The sequence below is a fragment of the Lynx canadensis genome, chromosome A1 (assembly GCF_007474595.2).
Source record: "Lynx canadensis isolate LIC74 chromosome A1, mLynCan4.pri.v2, whole genome shotgun sequence".
In the NCBI taxonomy this organism is placed as follows: domain Eukaryota; kingdom Metazoa; phylum Chordata; class Mammalia; order Carnivora; family Felidae; genus Lynx; species Lynx canadensis.
In genome coordinates this window covers 91,233,639-91,260,247 of record NC_044303.2, presented here as the reverse complement: position 1 = coordinate 91,260,247, position 26,609 = coordinate 91,233,639, and the positions used below count along the sequence as shown (strand labels likewise).

The following is a 26,609-nucleotide window of genomic DNA, read 5'->3' as shown; positions in this document are numbered from 1 at the left end:
CAACAACCTCCAGTTACAAATTCTTTTCAAGTACATGTATGTATAATGCTTAGAAAAACCACATCATGAGTCATAAAATGAGCTTCAACAAATTTCAAAGGGCTGAAATCTTTCAGAAAATATTTTCTGACTACCATAAAAGAGCTAAAAATCTGTAACAGTCCATAACTAGAGTAGCCCCTAATGTTTGGAAATTAAGCAGCAGGATTTAAAATAACTCTTAGGTCAAAGAAGGAGTCACAATGGAAGTTAGAAAATATTTGGGATAGCATGATAATAAATGTATGAAATATTAAAACTTGTGGGGGTATAGCTAATGCTGTGCTTACAGGGAAATTTACAGCCATAAATATGTAGAATTTAAAAAAAGAAAGGCTGAAAGTCAGTGATCTAAGCTAGAAGATCTAAACTAGATCTAAACTAGAAGAACCTTAGTCTAGAAGATCTAAACTAGAAGAACCTTAGTTGAACCAAAGTACTAGTCGTTTTGGTTCACTGAGGCGGTGTATTCGTGTGTCTTTTACATGTATTTGAGGTTAGTCCCTGGGGGAGCCCTCAAAGAGAACAATGTGGAAGTCTCATTCTGAAAGGCAAACACTTCCTGGCATCTGTCTGTCCAGTCTCCACCTGCCACGAGTGGATGTAAAAGCTTCTATGTAGCAGCGTGGAGGGTGCAAGAAAGGCCCCTCCAACACATATGCATGATTGGGGGTGGGCATATGAATGTTTGGGTATAAAGCTGTGGGAGTATGGCATGGGAGCATCTAAACTCAGCGCAGTGAAGAAACAGTGTGGGGTCATGAAGTTCAGAGAGACTGGCCACACGGCCTCTAAATGGGGGACAACTATGTTCCCCTGGGCTAAGGATGCGCTCAGTAGGGCATCAGCCATGAGTATGACCATGCGTGCCTGCTCTGTGCCTGGGGGTCAGGGACTTACATGGTGTGTAGAGGAGAGAGTGGTGGCCAATACCTGTAATGTCACCTTGCTCCTCCTAACCATTTATCAATATTCTTCAGAAAGCACAGACCATCCTTGCCTACCATTCCCTCTATAACCTAGGCCTGTCTGAAATGACTTCACCTGGTCACCCAGTTACGGAAACACCTTTGCAAATACCTAGTTTCAGCCAGTTCTGCTCCCCCAACTCTGCTTTGCCCCCTCTCCTAATACACACACTCACACCCATCCCATGTCCCTCTCCCCCCATTGTAAAGGACTAACTGCACTGTAATAATGGAGTCAAAACAGGTTACAATGAAGAACAAGATGAGAAATCCTGTGTACTCCAAAGCCACCTCCAACCTCAGTGCAAACTGGTAAGATTGGCCCCTCTCCCCAGCACTGCGCACACGACCTGTCTGCCTCCTCTGTGGCTGGGGGCATTAAGAGAAATCTCTTCCTTCCTTCAACTCCCTCCTCCGGATACCTGATAGTATCCAAGGGCCAGCCAGAATGGGCTTGTCTTTAAAAGTGGAATATTGATTGGGGGGGGGGGTTTACCACATTTAGCAAACGAACACATAGGACTCCCAGATAAATTTGAACTTCAGAGAAACCACAAATAATTTTTCAAGTGTGTCCCAATTTTATACTAAAATGTGATTTGTTTCTCTGAAATTCGAATGTAACTCAGCATCTAGTGTTGTTTCTGGAAACCCTAATTATAGGAGAGAAGGGGTCGGAATCAGGGAGGAGGAGGAGTCAGGAGATTTTTTATCTTCTCCTGGAACTAAAGGTTTGCTTGGAAGCAACCCGCTAAGTGGTGTCTCCTGGACAGCCAACTCCCTGGGGATCTGGGAGCAGAGACCTGTCCTTCTGGGGGCCCCTTGCTAGGCACAGGGTCCCGACTTGAGCAGCTGGCCTAGCCAGTAGGTTCGGGGCCTCCTGGTGGCCCCATCCCCCCCTGTGAGGGCAGCACATCCCTCCCCCCACCCAAGTGTAGGCTGAAGACATGGGTAGTGTAGTCAAGGTAACAAACAAACGCAGGCATGGTGTGCAAAATACACAGACATTTCGACTTTAATAAGTTATAAAATCAAGAAGCCAAATTTTTCTATACAGAAAACAAATACGTTGATTGCTGTGATGGGTAAGATAAAATGCTGTGATTTGAGTTCAGCACCATGATGATTTTTTGTGCGGCGGCTGCCTGGCTACATAGTCATCATGCTTCACCTGATAGAGACTGCTGCTGAGCACCATGTATAGACTCCAAACAAACAACCTTAAAATACAAACAAAAGGCTTATACAGGAAATTCCATGGGTTTTCCAAAAGGAGTAGATCAGAGAGCCAAGTCCCCAAACCCCAGCAGGTTGTCTCCCCACAAACGTAGTTTTCTGGAGCTGCAGTCAGAGGGGACCTCTGAGTTCTCAGCGTGCTGTTCCAGAACGTCAGCTAGGAAATCTTCTTGGCCTGTAGGCTGCGGGAGCCCCCCGACATGGATGCCGGCTCTGAAAGGTCATGGGACTGTGGCTAAGCTGGCTCTCCAACTGGTCCCAAGCTCAGTGGAGATGAGTTTCTCGAAGTCTGGTAAACCCTGTGTTCCTTAGACAGAGAGACCCCTGAGGACTGTCTAGTTCTAGAGAGCCCTGTGGGTATATGGCCCCAGGTACTGAGTATGACACATGGGGTGGTGGCCATGCCAGCCTACAGTTCCCAGGGGGCATGTCCCTCCTTCCAGAAGAAGACAGGTACCCTGGGGGTGTCCCACCTGGGGCCTCTCCCCAAAGGCTTCCAGTCCCCAAGACATGCAGCCCTGCTTTGTTGGGATCTGGGAATGGACTATTCCCATCCTGAGGCCCCCAGGCTGGGTAAACTGAGTGATACTCTCTGGTGAGGGTCAGTCACCCTGAATTTGCTCTGCATCCCAGGACAGACCCAAGCAAGAGCTACCCAGTCCTTCAGCCTGTGAGTAATAGCACCAGCTGCCAGGGGTCAACCAGTGAGAGAAAGCTGAGACACCCCTTTCCTGATTATAGAGAGACAGGATTGTGAAAGTACGTTACACCACATCTGTCAAAGAGGTGATACCGTGAGAGATCTCCAAGAATGTTTTCTCCAGTTTGCTTCTTAGAAGCCAGCAAGCTCCTCTGAGACACCAGCACATGCAGGAGTATGTGTGGGACGAGATGGCAGAGAGGAGGGAGGCGGCTGGTACAGGCGGGGGTTGGGGAGGCTAGTTACCGCCCAGTCGGAAGGTAGGCATCATCCCAGATATCGCTCTCACTGGTTCCTACACCCTCACTTTGGCCCTAGATCACACACAGACACACACCCGCACGCATGCACAGAATCAAACATACCTAGCACCTCAGACTCAGTATAAAGTAGCCATCATGGTATTCTCCTGAACCTCAGTGTTCTCATCCATAAAATGGGGAACGAAACAGAAAAGAGCTCTCTAAAATCTATGACTGGTGAGAATACAAAGGCTCTAGAACCTTCCTAGATGCAAAAAGCTTCAGAATCATGTGTCAGGCTTGGCCCAGCTAAGCAGCTGAAGTGCCCCCTGGGTCTCGTAATTTGGGGAAGTTTAAGCAAGCCACATGTTCACAAAATATCAATGCAGGGAGAGGTAAAAATTAGTCGCCATCCTCCCGTCCACCTTCCCCCTCCCTTCCTGCTTCTCTCCATTCACATCTTGATCACAAAGCACCGTTATGCCGAAAAGACAAGTTGTCAAAGCTTAGGAGCAGCACAAGATAAAGCAGGCTCTCCCCACCCCCCACCCCGTGCTTCTCATGGGAGGCCAAATCTTACAGTTCACTGCTGGAACTGCCAAGGAATGGAGCAGGGTGAGACAGAGCAAGGCCCCCCCCCCACCCCCGCCCCATCCCTGCAGGCAATAGAAGCTGGCCTTCGTCTTTAGGAGCAAACCTGAGCAGGCAGAGCACCATCTCAGAACCCAGAGCACGGCCACTCCCCTTCTCTCCCCTCTGGGAAAGTCGCTGGACTATCCAGCAGAGCGCATGCCCCCCTCATTCTTCCAACGCACTTGGGGAGGGAGAGCCTCCCCTGGGGAGCCCCGGGGCCAAGGCCAGGCTGGCCAAGAGGCAGCACGCAGGCCAGGTGAGCCGATAGGAAAGAGGCCTGGGAGAGCCGGAGAGTGCACCCTGCGGTCTTCTCCTCCTGTAGGAAAGGCAGCCCACTGTTCAGATCAAGTCCAGTTAGTTACAGGATTCTCCGTACCTTCTGGGGAAGAAGCAGACAGCTTCGCAGCTCAGGGTGGGCTGAGTCAAACACAGTGCCTGAGCGCCAGTCGGGCCAGATGGCTTTCCTTCCTTAAGTCGTTACTTCGAGAGACTGCGTCTGGCCGAGCCTGGAGACCAGAGGCTGCAGCCTGGTGGCTCTAGACCCTAAAAGACCTTCCAGAACCCCCCCGCCCCCCGGAAATATTTTGGGTTGAACTTTTAGGATTGAGGATTTCGCATGCAAATCTAGACTTCTACTGAAAGCACCCTATCTGGCCCCAGGAGCCTGCGGTCACAGAGGCAGCAGTGGCTGGAACCCAAAAGCAGCACTAGTGGGGTGCGGCTCTCAGGTTGGTCACAGTCCCCCATGGGCTGCCACACTCATCCTCGACACCTGCCCGGCCCTTGACGTCATGGACTTTCAAGTTCACGGCCTCCACTTCATTGTGCTCATCTCAGTGACTGGTCAATTAGTAAACAAATCACTGTTTCTCCTAATAAGAGTTCCCCATGGGGCTTGTGCCTCGGTCTGGGGATTGGTAGGAAATGTTCCTGCAGAACATTTCTCCAGAATGTTCTCCAGAAGGGCTGTCACCACCAAGGACAGGAAGATTCCCAATCACTGCTCAGAAATTTGGGGCACGTGTTTCCTCTCCCCACTCCACACCCAACCCCAGGACAGGACTTAGAACATTCCAGAGCTGGGACACAAACACATGTGTGAACCTAGCTGCCCCACGCTCACAACCACATGTATAGATGTTTATGTCATTCTCCTCTTTGTTTTCTTAAAACCTGTTGGAATCAGACATTTTCACTTCCTCTCCACGATCTGTCATCCCATGGAATATAATCTATAAGCAAGAAAAAAAATGCTATTGATGCTATCTTTCCATTTTATTAGAACTTCCCGAGCATCTCTTTCTTCCTCATCTCATCGATGAGCTCTTGGATTCTCTGGTTTCTGGTCTTTTCATACGGGCTCGGTCGTCGAGGGATCAGGTTGGGCGGCTGGCCTTCCTCATCCAGGCCGTTGATTTTGTAGGGCACGTCGACTGCGTTGGTGTCTGGGTGATCCTCAGTGCCGTTGGTGCTGGAGGCGTTGAGGGGCACCTGCAAGGGCGTGCCTGGTGGAGGCCGCACCTCCATGATGAGGGTGGGCACCGGGAGGGTGGGCACGAGGTCTTCAATGTCGTTGTTCTTCCCAGGTGGCAGCTCCGCCCTGTCATCCACATCGGTGAGGTTGTCGTGCAGGTTACAGGATCTGCAGCACAGCCTGTTGTAGCCTGGGATGGAGCAATAGCGCGACAAGACTTCCATCCTACAGAACATTGACTTGTCGCCTTGGCAGCGGGCCTCTGAAAGAGAAAAGCGGGAAGCACATAACCAAAGGACAGGATAAGGTGGGGGGGCCTCATTCCCCCCAGGGGAAGCAGGAGGAGGCGTTTGAAAGAGCCCAGAGACAGCACAGAGGCAAGCGAGCTCACGCGGAAAGTGCGTGTGGTCCTGATGTCAGCAGCGCTGCAGCAGAGCGCGGCCACACAAGCTGTGAGCGGTGCTCCCTGCCTCCAGGCAGGCCCCTGGGGTTTTCTGTATCTCTCAGAGTCCCAGACAGAAATGAGGCCTGGGGAGTGATTCCTGTGAAAGAATGGGACTGCGTCAGATTCATCTCTGACATCCCACTGGTAACCCCAATGAGATCCTGTGGCGGAGTTCGGCCCTGCAGTCATCTCTAGGCCGTTAACTATGACAAAATTGAACCTGAGGAGACCGATTTCTAAAACCTGATAGAACAAACCCAAGAGACTTGGCGGCAGCCTCACCACATTTCCTGCACAATATGTTCCCATCCTCACCCAAACCTGTTTGGGCTTTCTTCCCCTTGCCTTGACTTACCCACCAGCCTCATGTCCCTTCACTGCTGCCTCCACCGCACAGCCCCACCACCCTGGGCTCCTGGCCATCCCCCAACAGACTGCTCCAAAACCCGGTCCCTTCACACAGGCTTGTCCTCCCGCCCGGTGTGTCCTTTCCTTTCCTTTCCTTCCCACCCAAGAAGCCGGCCACCGCGGTCTAGCCTCTATAGAGGGCAGTGTCTCTCCCTGCACAGCTGTTTTCTTCCTGGCTGGGCTCCAACTGTCTGCAGCTGTATCACAGTTGACCCTTGAACTACGTGGGGGTTAGGGGTGCCACCCCACCCCCACCCACACAGTTGGAAATCCACATACAACATCTGACTGGCCCCAAACTTAACTACTAGCCGTCTACTTTGCCCAGGAGCCTTCCCGACCACACAAACAGCAGGGTGGACACAGATTTTGTATGATATATGTAGTATATACTGTATCCTCATAATAAAGTAAGCCAGAGAAGAGAAAATGTTATTAAGGAAATCGTAAGGCAGAGAAACACACATTTAGGGTGCTGTGCTGTATTTATCAAAAAAAATCCCATGTGTAAGTGGACTGGTGAAGTTCAAACCCGTGTGGTTCAAGGTCAGCTGTTGTTCTACCCACACAACCCCTCCTACCCTTGTTCTTGCTCTTACTCTCTCCCCCTGTCTTCTTCCCAAATTCCTTCCCCTCCTCCCTCTCCCTCACCACCTCACTCCACAGAATTTGAGAGGATTTGCAGGAATTCATTCAACATGAAAGAATAAGTCATTATGACAACATAACAGGGAATAGCAGATCGGTGTAAATTCCTGATCCCTGGCCTCACTGGGCCCACCTGCCTACTTGTGTCTCTCTGTTAAGCCACCCTCTGAGCCCCCCGCCCCCCACCCCCGCAGTGAGCATCTCAAACCTTTCCCTCACAACCTCTGCCGCATTCCTCTTTCTCTCCCTCTCCCTCCTTGACCTTGTCTCCTAGAAAGGAAGTGGGGAGGAAAGAGGGAAGGACAAAGGGAAGGAAGAGGCAGCCATGGGTAGAAACCACATCTGATGCAGTTACTCTGTGCACCAACACGGGGCACTGTCTACACCCACGTCTGTGACTCTGCTAGCCCATAGAAACTTCTCGCAGTAACAGATAAGCAGGTCCTCTCCCATTCAGGAGGTTCTGATGGTGCCCGCTGCCTGCACATTGCTCCAGCCTATAATTTCCCCTTCCAGGCTGGTGATCCACCTGACCGGACACCAACCCCAAATTCCTGGAGCTTCAGACTCTCGGATAGGACTGCCTATAGGACAGCCCCCTAACCCCTGTGGTCCCAAATGTGCCTGAGACTCCACATGCCCAGTGCAAACCCAGGGCCTTGGCTGGCACCACCTGTCTCAGAGAATGGCCTTTCCAGGGCATAAGCCGAATCCCAGGCACACCCCGTCTGTTCACTCCCAAGTCTGTTGGTATTTCCTCCTAGCCACTCTCAGGTGTGTCCATTTCCCCTCTCTCCCACCTCCATGAGTCAAGCTGCTTTGCCTCTTGTCTGCACTGTGGTAAGAGCCTCCTTTCTGCTGACCTATCTCAATTCTTTCTCCTTTTTGTTCATTGTCCTGTTCTTGTCAGAATGCTGTTTTTCAACTGAAGGTGTGACCATGTCACTGTCCTGATTGAAGCCCCTGCATTGCCCCTCATTGATTTTAGGGTGAGGACCTGTCTCCTTCACCTCTCCAGCTTCACTCAGGCCTTGACCCCCTACGTTATACTGGGCTCCCCCTGGCCACAGGGCCTTTGCACATACTGTGGCCACCCCCTCTGTCTTCCTTCAGTTGCTCTCCTCTCCTCCTCTAGGCTCAGCTGAAACACATCTCCGGGCAAGAATCACCTGCCCTCCCTTGGGAAGTTCTCTCCCTCCCAACACTCTATCCCAGTTGGCAAGTTCACATTTAGTTGTCAGATAAGGTGTCTGTCACCTGTTTTCATTATCCAGTAAGTTCCACAGGGCAGAGCCCCAAGCTATATTTAGATGCTTCTCTAGCCCCAGAGCCTAGACCAGTGAATCAGACAATGCAGAAATATATCAGTGTGAAAAAAGACACACGTGAATAACTGAGGAAGTCAAAAACAGGGAAATTATGGATTTTAAAATAGTAACATGATAGGCATGAAGAACACAGAGAGGCACATACCACCAGAGGTGGACCCAACTTTGACTCTAACCTTCTGAGTGGCCCAAATCAGGAGGAAATGTGCCAGACTGCGTGATGCACAAGGTGAAAGAGGTAAACACAGATCAGCTGTTCAGGAAGAGCTTTGGCCTTCCCAACCTAGAGAGCCAGAAGCAGGCTCAAGATGTGGAGGGGGAAAGGCAGGTGGCCTCGTGCTAAGGGCCGATTCCAGAAATCACATGAGAAGATCCTGGGTCGCTCAGATAAAATCTTACAGATGCCCAGTGTATGAGACAGAGGAAATTGGAGTGGTCCTGTTTGAAGCTCGGGGGTGCTTGGAGCCCCACCTGGCCCCTTCCCCACCCCCTGACCCTTCTCCCCTTTCTGGCAGCCACCAGGTGTAGAAACCACTGATCACAGCCCTCCAGAGACACAGCGAGACTTCTGACAAGGCAGGGGGTGGTGTCCTCCCACCCCTGGCTTTGACTGTCCAACCCGGCTGGACATGGTGGGGGCAGGGGCCTCAACAAACACAGACGGAGCCAGGTCTGGTGATGCTGCCGGGAGTGGGGCCACCCTGGCCCCACAGCAGCACCCTCCCCTGTCACCTGTGCCGCCTTCTTCACATAAATGACTTAAGCCTCCCCCTCACTTCTCTCCCCCCAGGCTGAGATCCTGGGAAACCAGCATCCCCCCTGTAGAGGGCAGGGGTCAGCCAGCTACTCCCATGGCCCAAGTGGGTGCCTCCACCTGGTTTTGTACATAAGGTTTAACCATTACTGTCTGGCCCTTCAGAGAAAAGTTTGCCGACCTGTGGTCGGGAGCTCAGCAGCCTCCCAGTGCCCGAGTCAGAGCCTCACACAGAAAGCACTGGACAGATGTCCCTGAGTGAATGGATGATTTGGAACTAGCAGGCAGGTGACAGCTGGAGGGCCAAGGGTCCCCGTCTCCAGGGCGCCTCCCTCCACCTGCCCTACAGGTTGGACTTCTATGTCTATTTTCCTCTGCACGGTGGCTGCATTGCTTTAAATTTTTAAAAATGAAGATAATGAATGAAGAGTTAAGAAAGCCACAGGCCAGGAGTTTGGCTATGCTAATATTACCCTACAAACTTTTTCAAAATAATCATTCCCATTTTTTTTGAAGTTTATTCATTTTGAGAGAGACAGTACACACATAAGTGGGGAAGGGTCAGAGAAAGAGGGAGAGAGAGAATCCCAAGTGGGCTTCATGCTGTCAGTGCACAGCCCGACACAGGGTTCGAACCCACGAACTGTGAGATCATGACCTGAGCTGAAATCAAGAGTCGGATGCTTAACTGACTGAGCCACCCAGGTGCCCCCTGCCCCTGCTGAACCATTCTGTTTTAAGATTTATTTATTTTTGAGAGAGACAGTGCAAGCGGGGGAGTGGCAGAGAGGAGAGAGAGAATCCTAAGCAGGCTCCACGCTGTCAGCAGAGAGCCCAATATGGGACTCAAACTCACAAACCCTGGGATCATGACCTGAGCTGAAGTCAAGAGTCGGACACCCAACCGACTGAGCCACCCAGGTGCCAATCATTCTTAAAAGGATGCCAACAGTTTTATCACTGAGCAGAGAGCCCTCCGAGATGAGGGGAAGTACACCACCAAAGGGCCCATGATGTGGCCAGAGGCACTGACCGGCAAAGCATCTGTACTACATCAAGAATAAGATTCTGGTGTCCTAGTACCTGGTCTTCAGCCATTTCTGGTAGCAATGAATTGGCAAGACCTATTGCCTTCCAGCCAACAACAAACCATTGAGAGTAAACCCCTTGTCATAGACTGAAGCCATTTGTGGGCCATTCCCACCAATCTTGGCTCGAGCCAAATCCTGCCTGTGTTTCCTCCTTTAAATTAATGTCTTTTTTTTCTTTAACTTAACATTTATTTTAGAAGAAAACCTTACACTACCACCATTCATGGGCAAGTAGCAGTGATCAATAAAGGTGACCCTAATTAGGAAAACAAACTTTTCATCCAAAGTTTAATTCCTCAAATGGCAAGGGAGACCCTCTCGCCTGCACAGCTCTGGGCTGCAGAGAGCGAGCAAGTGTGAGGGGGGTGCCGGCGTCGTGAAGGGTGAAGGGAACTAGGAAGGGGCTGCTCAGAGGCGGGGGGATTCAGGCCACATTTACGCACCCTCTGAATTAAACCTCCCTGTGTCCCACGCTTCGGGAAAGGCTAGGATGGAGAAAACCTGGTTCTCTCTTTTTCTCAATTGAGCCTCATGCAGCATTTCCCCATCCAAAAAGGTTGTGCCACAGGGTACAGGAGCGTGGGCCCCCCGGCGGGGCCCTCACGCACCACGACTGTCCCTGGTGTGGTCCCCTGGGCTGTCGGTGGCCTGCCTGCAGCTCTGGCCTGGAAGCCCCTTCCACGGGGATTCCTCCTGAACCATCTGGGAAGGGACACTGCGTGGACGTGGCTCTCTCAGACGAAGTTGTGTCTCTCAAGGTCTTGTGTCTCTGGAGCTGGGATTCCTTTCAGTGACCAGAGCTCTGGGCAGAGTGAATTCAGCCACGCTACCGTGACCTGCACTGGCAGGCTGGCCCCCCGGGACCTGGCCCTGTGACTCCAAGACTGTTTCCATGACACCGGGTGGCCCCATGTCATCCTTTCTCAGGATCTCCCTCCTCTGTGGCACGGGATCCCCTCCATAGGAGAGGGAAGAGAGAGAAGCCCGCTGATAGGAGGTCCCTGTTGGACCCCGACCTGCTGTCTGGCCCTTGTCAGAGGTGAGCCAATGCACCAGGCCCTGCAGCTTCTGACGCGAGGCCTGTGGAGACGCGGGCAGGCACGGCTGAGCACAGGCCAGGTGCCCGGAGCTGCCGCTGCCTGGCCCTTCTCCCGCCCCACGCCCCCGACCTGGGCCAGATGGGCACCTCTCCCTCCCTGAACAGGTGGCAGTGGCCCAATGGTGGCTTGGGGGGCGGTGACCTGGGCCAGCACTATCTGGGCTACTGACCCCACATTCCCACTCCACTGATCCCAGAGGTAGGGGAAACCCACCCCAGGACCCTTTCCCAATGGTGAAAAACTTCCATCTGTGGGGAGAGAACCCAGACGTTCCCGCAAAGGGGCTCATTCAGCACGAATGAGTCGAAAGTCAAAATCATAGTGGAGTGTCTTCATGGGCCGCTGTCACATTTTGAAAAATGCCTGGGGACAGGGGTATGCACCTCAGTTGGGGAGGGACCCTACATATCCACATTAGGCAGGGGGATGGGGGGCGGCGGGAGTCACTGGAAGTGGAAACCCGGTCACTAATGCGACAGAAGGGTCCCCGCAGGTCTGCCAGCGCCGTCAGCTATGGAGGCGAAGAGAAGGAGCCAGCAGCGGGCCAAACCCAAGCACCCAGTTTCACTGAACTTTTATTGAGTTTATTTGTGGGATGCATGACAGGAAAGTCTTTCCATCATTAGTGAGGAGAAAAGGTCATTTCCACAGTCACTTTGGCACACACTAAACTTTGTCTCATAAAAAAACCGGAAAAGCGACAACAATGGAGCCTATGTTAATTACGTCATTGGATACATACAAAACACTAATAAAATATCCCTGATAAACCAAAGTGCATATAGACAGAGAGCACAATGCCCAGGACCGTATTGCACCTTCCCAGAGTCAGAGTCACTCGCGTGGCCTAGTCAAAGTTGGAAGTTAACAGTCGTGAGAATTAGTACGCGTTACACACCGAGTATGTACATAACAGTAGTTGGAGCCAGGGAGGAGGCTGGGTGCTGGTCCCAGGGATGCCATTAGCAGGTGGCAGGGGGGCTGGGGCGGGGGCGCTACACGGGTCACACCAGGGGCCGGGCGCGCTGCCTTCTGGGTAAGGCAGCACTGGGGGAGCGCCCGGGATAGGGGTGGGGGGCTCAGCAAACAGTCAGTGCCGACTGGCCGCATGGCCTCAGAGTGGGTCTCTTCTCCGCAGTGTTGGCTGGAGCCAGCACACCTGGGTCCCCTGCACAGGACGCCAGGGCCAGAGGGGAGTCAGGCCCTCTGGGTTGGGAAACCTTACTCTGGGTGAAAAGTGGATGAGCGGGACTGCCTCCCCCTGGGCCTGCCACTGCCTGCTTCCTATACCTGGATCCCGTCCCCGCTCTGAAGCTGGACTTAGCAGCCAAATCTGTTACCTTTCAACTTTAAGGCATTTTCTACATAGTTTTATCTAAGCAAAAAAGCAATAAAAATTGAGGTAATTCTGTAGTTGTTCACACTGGTAGGTGGCCGCATCCACATCAGTTTCTCTCTCTCTCTCTCTCTCTCTCAACCTCTCTCTCAATCTCTCACCTCTATGGATGGGGTCATGTGTGCACGATGAGAAAAGGCCATTGGAGCTAATGGACAGAGAATGGAAGGGGCGGTGTGTCCCAGTGTCCCACTGGAGGGACACATTCCCCGCCGTCTCTGTTTAACCCGAACCCGCGAGGGGATGGGGCTCAGGGAGGGGGGTGGCCAAGGGCTGTGTAAGTTGGACGCAAAGGCCACAGGAAGCAGGCCACAGTCACACAAGTCAGGAGGACACACTCAGCACAGGGTCAGCAGCAGCAGCAACAGCAGAGGCGGCCGGGAAGCCCCCGACGCGCCCCCGGAATCTCAGGGCCGGGCCACCCAGCTCAGCGGCACAAAACACGCCCCAGAGCCCCTCTGGCCTCGCCTCGCTGGTGGGCGGTGTTTGAAAGGGGACCGGTGGGCTTGCCCCTTGACTTCTGACCTGCAGCTCCAGCTTGCAGGGATGTGGCCCCGAGACGTGGTCACCAAGTAAGTGGTCACATTTGCACTCTGGCCTCTGGCCCCTCCAGCACCAAGACAGATCTTTGCCCCTTTACACGCCATCACCAACCAGGTCCTGGCCCCCCCACAAGAGGCCAGTTGCCCTGGGGCCACGCCTCTGCAGAGGCGGGCCCTCCCGGCCAGGCAGCCGGCTGGGCGGCTCCAAAGGAGACTGCCGAGCACAGAGGCCCGGAGAAATCAGATTCAACCGAGAGAGCGCTCAGGAAGAGTCAGGGAAGTTTTCCATAGAAAGAGAGGAGGGGAGCCCACGGCAAGCTCCACAGGGCGCAGGGCATGCACTGGAGGGCAGAGGCAGAGTTATAAACGGGCCGGTTACTTGACGAGGTCTTCTGGACTGGAGAGTCGGGGTCCGGTCGGGACAGCCACTGAACCACGTAGCTCTTCTTGGAAGGATCAGAGATGTTTCCTAGAGGGAAGAGGAGGGGCTGTGGCTGCCGTGGCCCCACGCTGGGCCGCACGGTCACCCCGGGCAAGAGACGCTCCATAGCCCCAGGCATCTAGGGCCCTGACACCCTAGCTCGGCAAAGACCCCTCAGACAGATGGGCTCTAGCTGCCCAGTCCTCCTGCTCGCCCCCACCCCCCACCATGCCTCCTGAGTCTCAGCTACAACCTAGCACCAAGGCTCTGCCACACCTTATCGCTGCATTGCTCCCAGCAGCCCCACCCAGCCTGCTTCCCAGGAACATGGGGAGTAGGTGAATCCTGGATCTATCCCCCTGCCCAGCTGGGTGGGCACATCTGACCTCCCTGAATGCCCTCCTTTGTAGATGGGATTCATGGTGGGGTCTACGGCTTGAGCTATTTCTGGGACCAAAAGAGGTGATGCACATGGCACTTGGCAAGGTGTCTGCACGCAGATGGTGTTCTGGTTGTTCAGAGGGCACTAGGCACCCCCAGTTTCCACGGGTACCCCCTACTCCCACAGGCAGCCCTGCTCACATGGGCATGGGTGCCACATCTGGCTGAGCCCCACTGTGTGGTCACCATGAATCTGCTTCTGTCTCCCAGACCAACGGGGAGTGCCAGCAAGGAAGGCATGGCAGAGTCCCATTTCTGACTGGGGAACGATCCCTGCGCTGGCCTGGGAGGGCTCAGCTTCTCCTTCTGGTTCACAGATGCTGAGTCTGGCCAGTTGTGGGGAGAGGTGCCTTCGCCTGGACCAGCCCCCCTCACCCTGGACCCGCTGTACACTGGGGGCTGGGATGGGGGGCTTACGGGGACAGGGGCCCAGCCGGCAGATCCTGGCTGTCTCAGGCCGTTCCTCCTGGCAGACCCCGAAGTTGTCATCCGCCGTTCGGCAGAGCACTGGCCGCTCCTGGGTACCATTGCCACAGGTCACAGAGCACTGCAGGTGGAGAGTCACCAGTCAGGGCCCCCAACCCATGGTTGGCTGGGCCTGAAAGAGCTCCCCACACATGTAACCCTGTAACACGCGGAAGGTGGTGAGGGGCAGAGGGTAGAGGATGCGTCAGAGGCCTGTCCTGCCTTGTCCAGCCTCCAGCAGCCACCTCCATCTCTGGAGGCTCCACCACCCTGCTTGGGGACAGGCCAGCAGAAGCCATCACACCCAGACTCCTGGCTTGGCTCACAGCTCGGCCCAGCCTGGCCCAGGGAGAATTCTTAAGTCCTCACCTTGTGTGTGGGGACGGGCTGACACAGCCGACCCAGATTGCTCAAACCCTACAGAGTGCCAAGGAAGGCCTGCTTTCAGGACTGGCGCTTGGGAAGCTCTGGGGAACCAAGTTCATGGAGTGTTCTCTCTGGTAAGAGTGTTTCTGCAAGACTCGAGGCCTCGGGTCACAATGCACTGGTCTGGCCGGTTAGTCTGTACCAATAGTGTGATTTACAGTGAGCTCCCCACCTGACCAGTGTCAGCCACGCAGTGAAGACCCTGGACACCCGGGCTCACGTGGGCTTCCCTGGCTGGCGGCATTTCACGTGTGGCATCACACACCATTGCTGACAGAATCCAGGGTGTGTGTCCCTGGGAGCCCAGGGAGGAGACGCCTGGAAGCTTGTGCCTGGCTTCCTCTGGGCTTTGCCACACACTTTTCCCCTTTGCTGACTGTGATTTCACTGAAATACCCTGTACCTGTGAGTACAACAACTTCTCAGTCCTGGGAGTCCTTGCAATGAATCAGTGAGCCCGAGGCTGGTCGGGTTGGGGACTCCGACCCCCCAGGCCTGCTCAGCCCTGCCCCTAGACTGCTCCTTGAGCCCGAGACCATCCTTACTGTTCTTTGCAGCCCAAGTTCAAGGCCTCCCATGCTCATGTTCCCTCCTGCAAGCTTGGCCGGCCTTCTCTGCCCTCAGGGATGAGAGCCCAGGTCTCCCCTCGTATCCTGGAGTCCAGGCCACCCTCCGTCTCCTAGAACTCCAGGTTCCTGTAGCACCTGGCAGCCTCTGCCCTACAGAGTGGACACGTTCTACTTGGTCTCTCGACAGAGCACTGGCCGTGCAGCCCCACTGGTGCCCTGAGACCTACAGGATGTGGCCCGGGGCAGGGACTGCATCCAGACTGAGGTGGAGCTCCCTGAACCCCTCAATCCCCTGCAAGCTTGGTTTGGGGGCTGAGGACACGGGGCCCGCTTACCTGGGACCAGGGTCCGGCCCGCCACCGGCCAGGGCAGAGCTCACGGTTGCAGGCCCGGCGGCCCTCGGGCCGGGCGTCGTTGCAGTGTTTGGTGTGCACGGAGCGGGTGGTGTTGTTGTGCAGCAGCTGTATGCAGCGCACGGTGCGAGCCTGCGTGCCCGTCCGCCCACAGCTCTGACTGCAAGGCTCCCATTCCCCTGTGACCCACCTGTGGGGGCAGAGCAACAGGTCAACCCCCCACCCCCCACACCCCAAAAGCCTGCCAGAGCAATGGGAGCAGCCTGCTTCCCGCCCCCACCCCCCCCCACCCCAGGCATCTTCCCGTTCTGCAAAGATGTCCTAGAGCCTGGCCGTGCCTCTGTCCGAGGTCCTGCAGGTGACAGTCACCCACTGCTGGGATACCCTGGTTGGGACGGGGGGGGGGGGGGGGGGCACAGAGAGCCCCAGATCTGTCCCTTCTCAGCTTCTGCCGACATCACAAACCCTCCAGGGCAGCAGTGTGGACTCTGCCAGCACCCACCCCACGCAGCCCCATGTGCCCGTTTACCAGCCCTCTTCTCCCCTGGGGGCCCCGCAAAGGGAATCTGGGCCCTGGGTCAAGACCGCCACCACTGCAATGAGCTGCCTGGGAGACATCTACCACAGGACCAGAAGCAAGGCCAGTACCCTCTGAGCCTCAGTTTCCCATGCGAGCATTACCACATGTCACAACGTCTAAGATGCGTGGTATAGTTTCAGTGCGGCAGGTCCGAGGCAAGGATGCACCATACAGCCTACGGCATCTTAGACTCCATGAAATGGGGGGAGGGAGAAAGAATCCACCAAACGTCGTAGGGAATGTGAGGCCCAGAGCTGCTCAGGGCCTGGATCCCGCACCTCCCTCCACAGGAGCCCCGGGGGTCTGCCTTCTCCTGTCTCATGGGACCCTGGGCTGGGAAAGCCGGGCGGCCCCGGGGAACTCACACTGGCTGGGAGCACTCCTGTGGGTTGCAAGCCCGGCGGATGGCTTTGGGCTTCGTGAGGGCGTCGCAGAAGGCTCGGTGCACCATCTTGTGGTCTAGCCTCCGGCGGCAGCCATACTTGGTGAACTGGGAGCCTGAAGACGAGAGCTCGAGGGGGCTCATGGGGCAAGTGCGGCCTCCAGGGGGTGTGGAGAAGCAGCTTCAGCCCCATTCAGCCTAGCCTTCTGATGGGGTGGGAGGTGGGGCAGTGTGCCAGAGGCAGGCCTTGGAGACGTGCGGCCTAGTGTCCACCCAGTACCCCAGGGGAGTGAAGGGAGAGCCCAGGGAGAGTGGCTGCCTTGTTCCTTGGCCTCTAAGCTGCCTCCCTGGGGCAGAATGGAAGGCTCTACTTCCTCTCCATCACTTAGCCATTTAATCCGTCTTGAATTCACACGCACTGAGGACTCAGGATGAGCCCGGAGGTGGCTAAACATAAAAACATGGCCTCTTCCCGCCATAGCCTAGGGCAGCTGTTCTCAAATGGGGCGATTTTGACATCTGCCAATATCTGGTACACCTAGTTGTCACCACTCAGGGTAAGGGGTGTGACTTGCATCCAGCAAGTAGAGGTCAGAGATGCTGCTCAACATCCTACACTGCACAGGGCAGCCCCCATGAGAACTGTAGAGCCCAATATGTCAGCAACTGCAAGATCTCAAAACCCTAGCCTGTGGGTAAGACACAAGAGAATGTGACTGTGTCCATGTCGCAGGGGCTGTCTGCAGCCTGCTCTAATCTGGGTGTCTGGAGGTGTCCCAGAAAGCAGAGAATGGAAGGATGCTGATTTTGTGAGAGGGCAGTAGAGTGGCTTCTGGGGAGTAGGCGGCCTGTGCAAAAGCCCTGAGGCAGGAGCACAGCATGTCCAGGAAAAGCAGCTAAGGCCAGTGTGGCCAGGGCCTGGTGAGCAAGGGGTGGGGGCACCAGTGCAGTGGGAGAGGTCAGCAAGCTGCCTGGACCACAGAGGCCATAAGGAGAATCTTGTTTTTCTCCCAAGAGCAGAGGGAGCTGCTAAAACTTAATGACGCCAGGAAGGGATACTAGCAAGGGACCTTTAATAGGGCACTCTGGGGGTGACAGTGGACACACAAGGGCCAGCTGGGGAGCAAGAATGAGCCAGGACTGGGAAGATGGGTCCAAGAGACACATAGGAGACAGAGTCAGGAGGACATGCTGCTGAAAAACTCCAGGGGGGCAGGGGGGCTCAACAGAATGTTGGGGTGCCATCCACCCAGGTGGGAGCACTCCAGAAGGAGCCGTCCACCTGCCTGGGCCCCAGGATGGGTCTCCCCACTTTGGTAAACTCCTCTCTGTCCTCAAGATGTGGGACCCCGTGTGGCATCTGAGGGAGGTCTGTCTGGCCACCTGCTTCTGCTTCTCATCTCGTCCAGCTCCCAGGGAGCGGCTACCACATGGGGTGGACCAGAACTTCCTGCCTGTCTGTCTGTCCCACCCAACTGTGGACTCTTCGAGGTCCAGGGCAGGTGGGGCCGCTCTGCACGAAGTCCTGCCCCAGGAGGGCAGGGACACCTTTCTGAATGAACAAAGGCCCGCAGAGGGGGCCCCTTCACCCACCCCCAGCACGGCCCAAGTCCCTCCTCACCTGCCTTGTCACCTGCCTCGTGAGGCTGTGGTAGTCCACCCAAGTGCCTGCACACCAACCTTCCTCCCGCCAGGCCAGCCCCTCCGTCACCCTGATGCAGGTCCACATGGGTGACATCCAAGCCCCCACATGCCTTTCTGGCTGCCTGCTGCCCTGAGTACCCCCTTCCTGCCTACCCTCTGCCTCCTCCCAGGCAGGCCGCTGCCTCACTCTCTGGCCCCTGGGGCCAGTCTGCTCATACCTAGCACGTCCCTCACTCAGGTCAGGCAGGCAGCTGGGTACTGTGGGCTCAGGAAGCCCTTTGCCCAGAAGACCCCTCCCACTCAGCCCTGAATACCTCTGGGGCCCCTCACCTCCACCGCAGGGCTTGGAGCAAGGAGTCCACTTCTTCAGGGCCCACTCGTAGCCCACAGAGTCGTCTTCCAGGACATTGTTGCCGTCTACGTTGAGCGAGTCCTCGTGGATCATGTACTTGTACGTCAGTGAGATCCGGGCGTCTCCCTGCGGGATGACCTGTGCCCAGAAATGGCCACGAAGGTGTTTGCCCCACTGTTCACCCTTCCTCGGCAGCCAGCATAGAAACTCATGCCAAGGCACACGAGCTGCCGGCCCTCATTATGTGAGGTTAGTTATGTTCTAGAAAGCACCCCAGAATGCTGAATTCTCATGGGAGCACAGGGCTAGGGTCCTGTGAGGGATCAGGATGCTTTCATTGACTGTCAATACGTAACCTTATTTTATGTGTGTTTCTGTTTAAAGCCACCTTCCTCGATACTGTTGACATTAACGCTGACCTCACGGCCAGTACACTAGAACTGAGGCCTGAATGAAGTTCGTTTGGCACATGTGTTTCCTCTGCAGGGCACACCACCTAGCTTCTTGTGCTCAGGAACAGCCGACAGCACTCGGCACTAGCTTGCGGCCATTAAAAAAAATTTTTTTAATGCTTTATTTAGTTTTGAGAGTGAGAGGGGAGCTGGAGAGGGACAGAGAGGGAGGGGAACAAAAGATCTGAAGCAGGCTCTTTGCTGACAGCAGAGAGCCTGACGCGGGGCTTGAACCTGAGCCCATCTTGGATGCTCAACTAACTGAGCCACCTGGGTGCCCCATGCTTGGGGCCATTTTTAAACAGTGGAACCATGCCCCCAAATAAAAAAAACGTGAAAAACATGGCAGCACACATAGTGGGGACAGGCCCCTTGGTTACAGGGAGCAGAGCCTTGTGCCAGCTTGGCTGAGAACGTGCATGCTGGATGACTCAAATCCTTCACTGCTCTGCACATGACTGTGAATGTCGGTGAAAACTCCACCACTATTGACACAGGGATGACAAATACACTTTGGCAAGCAGGTGAATGTGCCAGGACAGACACAGCACATACCGAGGCCCGACTGCATATGCATGGGCACAGTCAGGTCACCATGGGCACTTCTGGGGCTGGCAAGACCCTGCAGGTGAGGTCAGCAGAGGGACACGCATACATAAAACATGCTGGCCCCACGGGTGCACGCTCTGGTATCGGGTGGTGGGCTCAGGTGCCATGGGGCACTGGCCTTAGCAGAGGGGCTAAAGGGCCCTGAGCCTTATCTCTAGTGTTTTACGTTTCTCACAAATAAAATGTATCACTTGTGCAACTTAAAAGAACTTTCAAAGAGCGATCCGAAAATCAAGAGCCCCGGGCACCTGGCTGGCTCAGCTGGTAGAGCATGTGACTCTTGATCTCAGGGTTATAGGTTCGAGCCCCACGTAGAGAGATTACTTAAAAATAAAATCTTAAGGGGTACCCGGGACGGTTCAGTCAGTTAAGTGTCTGACTACGGCTCAGGTCATGATCTCATGGTTCATGAGTTGGAGCCCTGCATCAGCATGGAGACTGCTTCAGGTCCTCTGCCTCCCTCGCTCTCTGCCCCTCCCCCTCTTGCTGTCTCTCAAAAATAAATAGGAACATAAAAAATAAAACTAAAAAAAAACAAGAACATCAAGCGGGGGACTCTATCACCAGGAACGGCCTTGGACTCAGAAGACTTGGGGTCCCTAGTCCTGCTTAGAGACAAAGTCCAGTGTGACCTGGGTCTGGTGGTCTAATGACCTGAATCCTGCGGATCATTCCTGGGTCAAGATTTGGATGGGATGGCGGACATAAATAGGCTTGTTGAGAGGTGGCCGTGAATATCGTTTGGAGGAGAAAACTGAAACCCTCAGAGGGGAGAGTTTGAGGTCACCCAGTCGACCCCAGAGTCTCATGTCTCAAGGCTCCGTGTCAGACACCAATAGAGACCTTTGGTCCCAAGGGCAGTCCAGGGGGGGCTGTTCAGAGAGTGGCCTGAAGGATGCAGGGAGGTCCAGGGTTCCCAGGCACCCCCTCCACCTCTCCTCCGGTGGCCTGCTTGCACCCCCACTGGGCGGCCAGGGGGTGGTGGGCCTGGTCCCTTCCTCGACTTACCAGAACGGTGATGGTGCCATGGAGAGGGCCCATGGTCTGCAGCGTCTCCCGGCCGTCCTCATCCCGGTACTCCCACTCCACGCCCATAGCAATGAAGGATTTGGAATTGGGGTCCACGTCATTCTCTTCATTTAAAATGAACGTGCCTGTCTCCAGGTTCTTGACGGCTATGAATGGCAGAAGACAGCCCCTCACCATAATCACTCAGGGGCAGGAGCCAGAGGCATGGGGGAGAGGCTGGCAGGGTCCACAAGTTTGGACTGGTCAGGGGAGCGGTGGGGAGCAGAGCCCATCTCTCCCAGCTCCCCTCCTCCAGGGGTGGGTCCGTGCCAGTGATGGCCCAAACCACCTTGGGAGCCCACCTTGCCCTCTGCTGCTCAGCCAGAACTAGATTTCCCTCCACCTTCACCCTTTTGCCTCGCTCAGGGTCTTTTCCTGGATCTGCCCCCACAGGCCGCGGGGGTGCAGGGGCTTCACACAGCAGCTGTCAGGGCCACCTCCCTACTCGGACAGCCACTACCCCCTGCACCCCGCCCCAGCCTTCTGGGCACAGGGCATCTGCTGCACACCAGGGCGGGGTGAGGGCTTCCTGCCACAGGGTGAGCATATGTCCAGTTGAAAAGCAGGGTCTTCTCACCCCGACACAGTGCCCCATCAGCTCCCCACACATCCTCAGAGGCCTGGCTTGGCCAGGGGGTTGCATGGGCCACTGGCAATCCCCCTGGATAAACAGGTGTTCAGGAGACAAGAAACAGCAGGTCAGGAAGCCCCATGCTTCCCACTGTGTAGAAGGCAGCTACTAGGGGGGCGCTGCTGGCTGATTTTAGGAGGGCCTCAGCAAGGCATGAATATCCCAGGATCACAGAATGGGGAAATCGTTCTCTGCACGAGTCTCCTGTCACTCTCTGTCAGCACCATAAAAGAAAGCCTCAGCAGGTGCCAGTAGGTCCTCAGCGGGTCACCAACCCTGGCTCCTCCTGTGCAGAGAGACCAGGTCTCAGACCTGGAGCCTTCAGCAGGAAACCCTTAATTAATTAATTAATTAATTAATTAAAATGTTTATATATTTTTGAGATAGAGAGACAGACAGACAGATATAGTGTGAGCAGGGGAGGGGCAGAGAAAGGGAGACAAAGGATCTGAAGCATGCTTCAGGCTCTGAGCTGTCAGCACAAAGCCCAGTGTGGGGCTTGAACTCACAAACTGTGAGATCACGACCTGAGCTGAAGTCAGACGCTTAACTGACTGAGCCACCCAGGCACCCTGGAAACCCTTTAGATAGAAGTGTCTTTTCTTTTGGGAATCAACTTTTAGATTCATCTTCCATTTAAGGCAAGTGGTACTGCGTTTGCATTTTGGGTAGCAATACAAAGCTTCCTCTTAAAATAGGGAAGGAAGAAAAATGTGCTTTTAATAAGAGAGTGGTGTGTTTGCCGTGTGTCACTGGGGGTGCCAGACAGTGGCAGTTTGGGAGCCCTTGACCCAGTCCGGGCTCCAGAGCATTAGGAGGAAGGTGGGGCCCAAACTGGGAGAAGGAACTTGTCCAGGATCTCCCCAGTGGCCCCCTGGCATCACTTCGGACTCCAGCCCACAACTATCCAGGAGGTAGGGTCCAGGTGTCTTCAGCAGGTGGGGTGAGGATGGGCGAAGCCCTGTGAGGCCGTCTCAGAGGGCACAGAGGGCATAGGCAGACAGGGGCTGCCACATGAGAAGAGGAAGAGTTGTTAGAACATCCACACTTTCAAGAGATGCCAGAAATCCCTATTCCAGGTAGAATCTCTTGAATTTAAAATTAAACCAGTTGAGGGATCACCTGGGTGGCTCTGTCAGTTAAGTGTCCAACTTTGGCTCAGGTCATGATCTTGTGGTTCATGGGTTTGAGCCCCCCGTCAGGCTCTGTGCTGACAGCTCAGAGCCTGGAGCCTGCTTCGGGTTCTGTGTCTCCCTCTCTCTCTGCCCCTCCCCTGCTCACAGTCTGTCTCTGTCTCTGTCTCTCTCAAAAATAAATAACCATTCAAAAAATTAAAATTAAGCTAATCGAAAATATGCAAATGAAGTTTGTGAGCCCATCCTCAGGCCGGCCCTGGTGCCTTCTCGTTGGTGTGGGGGCTGCTGCCAGGACTCTGCCTGCAAAATCTGCCTGCCTTCCGGTAGGTCAGGGAAGGGGGGGCCTTCCCCCTGGGCCTTGAGATGGAGGAGGGGGTAGGCAGTCACCATTCTGTGGGCTGGGGGTATGGCATGTTTTAGACACATTGTCTCCCCGCAGCGGCTGCCAGAGGAGCCCTCTGATCTCCAGCAGGAGGTGAACCGGGAAAGATCTCCCAGGTGGGCTGAGCCAGGAACAGGGGAGCCTGACCTCTGACCCCTGGGCCCACTAACCATCCCCAGAACTGCCCGGCTTCAGAGACGCTGCATCGCCTGGGCTCTGGGACTCACCCAGGTGGTGGCTGGTAGTGTCTGCCTCCTGGATGAGCAGGTGCCTGGCTCCTGCTGGAATCTCAAACATCTTGATGTAACCTTTGTTGGGATGTGGGGAGACAAAGCGAAATGAGACGGAGGAGGCCACTGGAATGCAGACGACACGAGGAGGGGCCAGAGGGCCCCATGTTTTGTGGGCTTTGATCGCCTGCCCAGACAAGGCCCGATGGGGGAGTTACTGTGTCCCAGCTGGCCCAGGCCCTTCCACACCCCTTCAAATCCCAGGCACTCCCTTGGCCTCCTCTGCTGAAAACTTGGCAGGAATCCTTGTGATTCCTGGAGGCAGGCCTGGGCTTGGAGCTAAGATGCCATGTCTGGGAGGGAGGCCCTCAGCAAACCGCTTGGCCTCCTGGACCTCAGCCACTTAACCTGCAGACCGAAGACCCCTGGGCTCTTGTGGGGCCATGGAGAGGGTCATCCCCACACCCCAGCACTGGCTCTGAGTGAAGGCCACAGCCTTCTTTGAAGAGGCAAACCAGAGGGGCTTCTCTACGTTTCAGACAGAGTACATTTCGCCTGCTTCAGGCCCACCCAGAGGTCTGTTTTCCCAGAGCTCAGGTCGGCTGGGACCCCTGTTCCCCGGCCCCATCCTGTGGCTTCGCCGTCTGTGCTACAGGAAAGTCCTGTGAAAGCTAGCTGGTGGCTGGAGCAGACAGGCAGGGAGCAATGGACTCAGACCGCTTGCTCTCAAATAAACACTTCTAAGATCTGCCCTGTGCACCTGCACGTCGGTGTTCTCTGCCCTGACACCTGAGACCCGGCCTCCATGCCCCATCCACCCTGGGCCCTGGCTCAAGCTGTACCTGCGTTAGCATTCTCCCTCCAACTCACGGCCACCCCAGCGCCCTGCCAGGTGCTGCAGACACTAAGGCACTGGGGGCCGGGGGCACGGGCTCACTCACCGAGCTTCTTGGGGGAGCGTGTGAACGTCCCTTTGACCACTTTGCAGTGGGTGTTGTCTCCTCCGCACACGCCACACTTATCTTCCTGCTTGCTGGAGCCGATCACTCCGTCACAGCCCACCTTCTGCAGAGGAGGGGGACAGTGCATACTTGAGAACCCTCCCCACTTGGGCCCTGGGGCCTGATTTGCCACCTCTGAAGCTCAGGTCTGCACCTCCCTTAGCAGTTCCCGATGCAGAGGAAGGAGACCCTGTGTGCCCAGCCCCTCACTGCACCTCATTTGCTCATCTGCACAGTGTGACCTCAGAAGGCTCTTCACAGCCTAAACAGGGCCACCTCCCGAGGCTGGCCTGGCCTGGCAAGCTAGCCTCCATGTGAACATTTCTGTCCCAATGGCTGTCAGTCAGACCTGGCCTCTGCCCTTCTCACAGGGTGGCCATGCTCCCACCCAAAGCTCAGGCCTGTGTGTCCTGGCCTTCAAACTGCCCTGAGAACACAATGTCCCCTTTAGTCTATCTCCAGGGTATCTGGACAGGGGGTGACAAAAATTGGTGACAAAAATTTTGCCTCCATTATTCCAACAAATTATCTCAACATTGCCCACTCCAGTGTCAAAAATTATTCCACACTGAGCAGGGATGTTCCCTCACCCAGGGCCACCTGGCAAAATAGTAACAAACTCAGGTTCTCTTACTCCACGGAGGTCTGGCAGCACACCATTCCTGGGGCCAGGGAAACTCCAGGGAAGGAGCTCCCACAGGACAGTGGCCCTGACATGCTTCCTGAGGCCACTTTCTCCTAGTTCAGCCAAGGAAGACAAGCTCTCCACTGAACTGGTCTGCTCCCTCTGCCTGTCTGAGCCACAGTGTCACACGTTTCCCTCTTTGCCTAGGATGCCAAAAAGCTCAGAGCCAATTTCCCCCTCAAGGTCATCCTACCACCTACCTCTGGAGAAACCCACTTCTCCCTCTGCTCTTCAATTTCTGACTTTTGTCTTACAAGGCCCTTTAAGGACAGGGTCTCTAGACCACAGAGAGTTACAGAGCAGTGGTTCATGATCATTTTTGAAGGTGTGGCTAGATGTTAATGATCTTTGGTTTTATATCCAACGATGCCTCTGGAATAGTTTTTGGAAGTGAGCAAGGTGAAAAACAATCAATACAATGAACATGCTAGTTTTTATTTTAACAATTCCTGAGGGGGGAAAATTAGCAAAGGAAGACAATGTGATCTACTGGGGGAGGGGTGGAGACCAGATGGAAACATGAGTCTTTACAGGTGCAGAAGCCTGAGCTGAGAGATGCACCTGCCATTTCTAGGTGTATGGTCTCAGGGGGCACACTGATCCAATTCAGAGTTTGTTTCCACATTTGTGACACGTCTGTGACACAGCCTGCGGGGGCTGTCACTGGGTGGAAGGAGTTGGCCCTTGCAAACAGTCACAGGCTACCTTCCTCAGGGAAGGAGCAGGGGAGAGGAGAACCCTCTTTCAGGCCAGGATGATACACTCCCTGGAAGAAGGGTTGCCACAGCCTCTCACTTGAGGGGGTCACTGCTCAGTTTCCTACAGAATAAACCAGACACAAAAAGCCTCAGAGACATAGAGGCAAGTGGGTGCCAACGCAGATGTGCACCAGTGCCAGGGAGCCAAGCAGCATTGGGAAGGTGATCTCCCAGACTCCCGGACTCGGAAGCCCATATGAGAACCAGCTCTGATTTAGAAGCTCTTTATTGGCTCATGTACTCTTTCTAAAAAGGCGTGCAGCCTGTGCACAACCCAATACACGAATTAGAAATTCAGCTGGTTAAAAAAAGAAAGAAAGAAAGAAAGAAAGAAAGAAAGAAAGAAAGAAAGAAAAGAAAAGAAATTCAGCTGGTTAGGGGCACCTGGGTGGCTCAGTCAGTTAAGTGTCTCACTCTTGGTTTCGGTTCAGGTCACGATCTCACGGTTCATGGATTCGAGCCCTGTGTCAGTCGGGCTCTGCACTGACAGCCTGCTTGGGATTCTCTCCCTCTCTCTCTGCCCCTCCCCAGCTCTCTCTCTCTCTCTCAAAATTGATAAATAAACTTAAAAAAATTTAGAAATTCAGCTGGTTGGAAGGGAAGGAGGCTATCTGGACAGAGGAAAAATGGAAGCAGCATGCTACATTTTAAAGGACTTGCTCCAACTGAGACTTTGTTCTGAGAGTCCCAGAAGGTGAGCAAAAGGAAAACAGAATAAATTTACTGCTTGATCTGTCAGAACTTGAGATATATTAAAATGGCTTGTCATGGGGCGCCTGGGTGGCGCAGTCGGTTAAGCGTCCGACTTCAGCCAGGTCACGATCTCACGGTCTGTGAGTTCGAGCCCCGCATCAGGCTCTGGGCTGATGGCTCGGAGCCTGGAGCCTGTTTCCCATTCTGTGTCTCCCTCTCTCTCTGCCCCTCCCCCGTTCATGCTCTGTCTCTCTCTGTCCCAAAAATAAATAAACGTTGAAAAAAAAAATTAAAAAAAAAATGGCTTGTCATTATCTGCTTAATTCT

General features: G+C 54.6%; 1 protein-coding gene across 1 annotated transcript in view; it reads right to left on the bottom strand.

Annotated features, from left to right (window-relative positions):
• Positions 1–1,997: 1,997 nt before the first annotated feature.
• ADAMTS2 (ADAM metallopeptidase with thrombospondin type 1 motif 2) overlaps positions 1,998–26,609 on the bottom strand; it is a 246,077-nt gene continuing 221,465 nt past the window's right edge. Inside the window, exons 14-22 of the mRNA XM_030316217.1 lie at positions 24,087–24,210; positions 23,143–23,223; positions 20,707–20,873; positions 18,616–18,775; positions 16,625–16,757; positions 15,662–15,869; positions 14,284–14,413; positions 13,384–13,473; positions 1,998–5,554 (exon numbers count right to left, since the gene is read on the bottom strand). Of these exons, the coding sequence (XP_030172077.1) occupies positions 5,097–5,554; positions 13,384–13,473; positions 14,284–14,413; positions 15,662–15,869; positions 16,625–16,757; positions 18,616–18,775; positions 20,707–20,873; positions 23,143–23,223; positions 24,087–24,210 (1,551 nt within the window). The 3' untranslated portion in view covers positions 1,998–5,096. The remainder of the gene's footprint in view (positions 5,555–13,383; positions 13,474–14,283; positions 14,414–15,661; positions 15,870–16,624; positions 16,758–18,615; positions 18,776–20,706; positions 20,874–23,142; positions 23,224–24,086; positions 24,211–26,609) is intronic.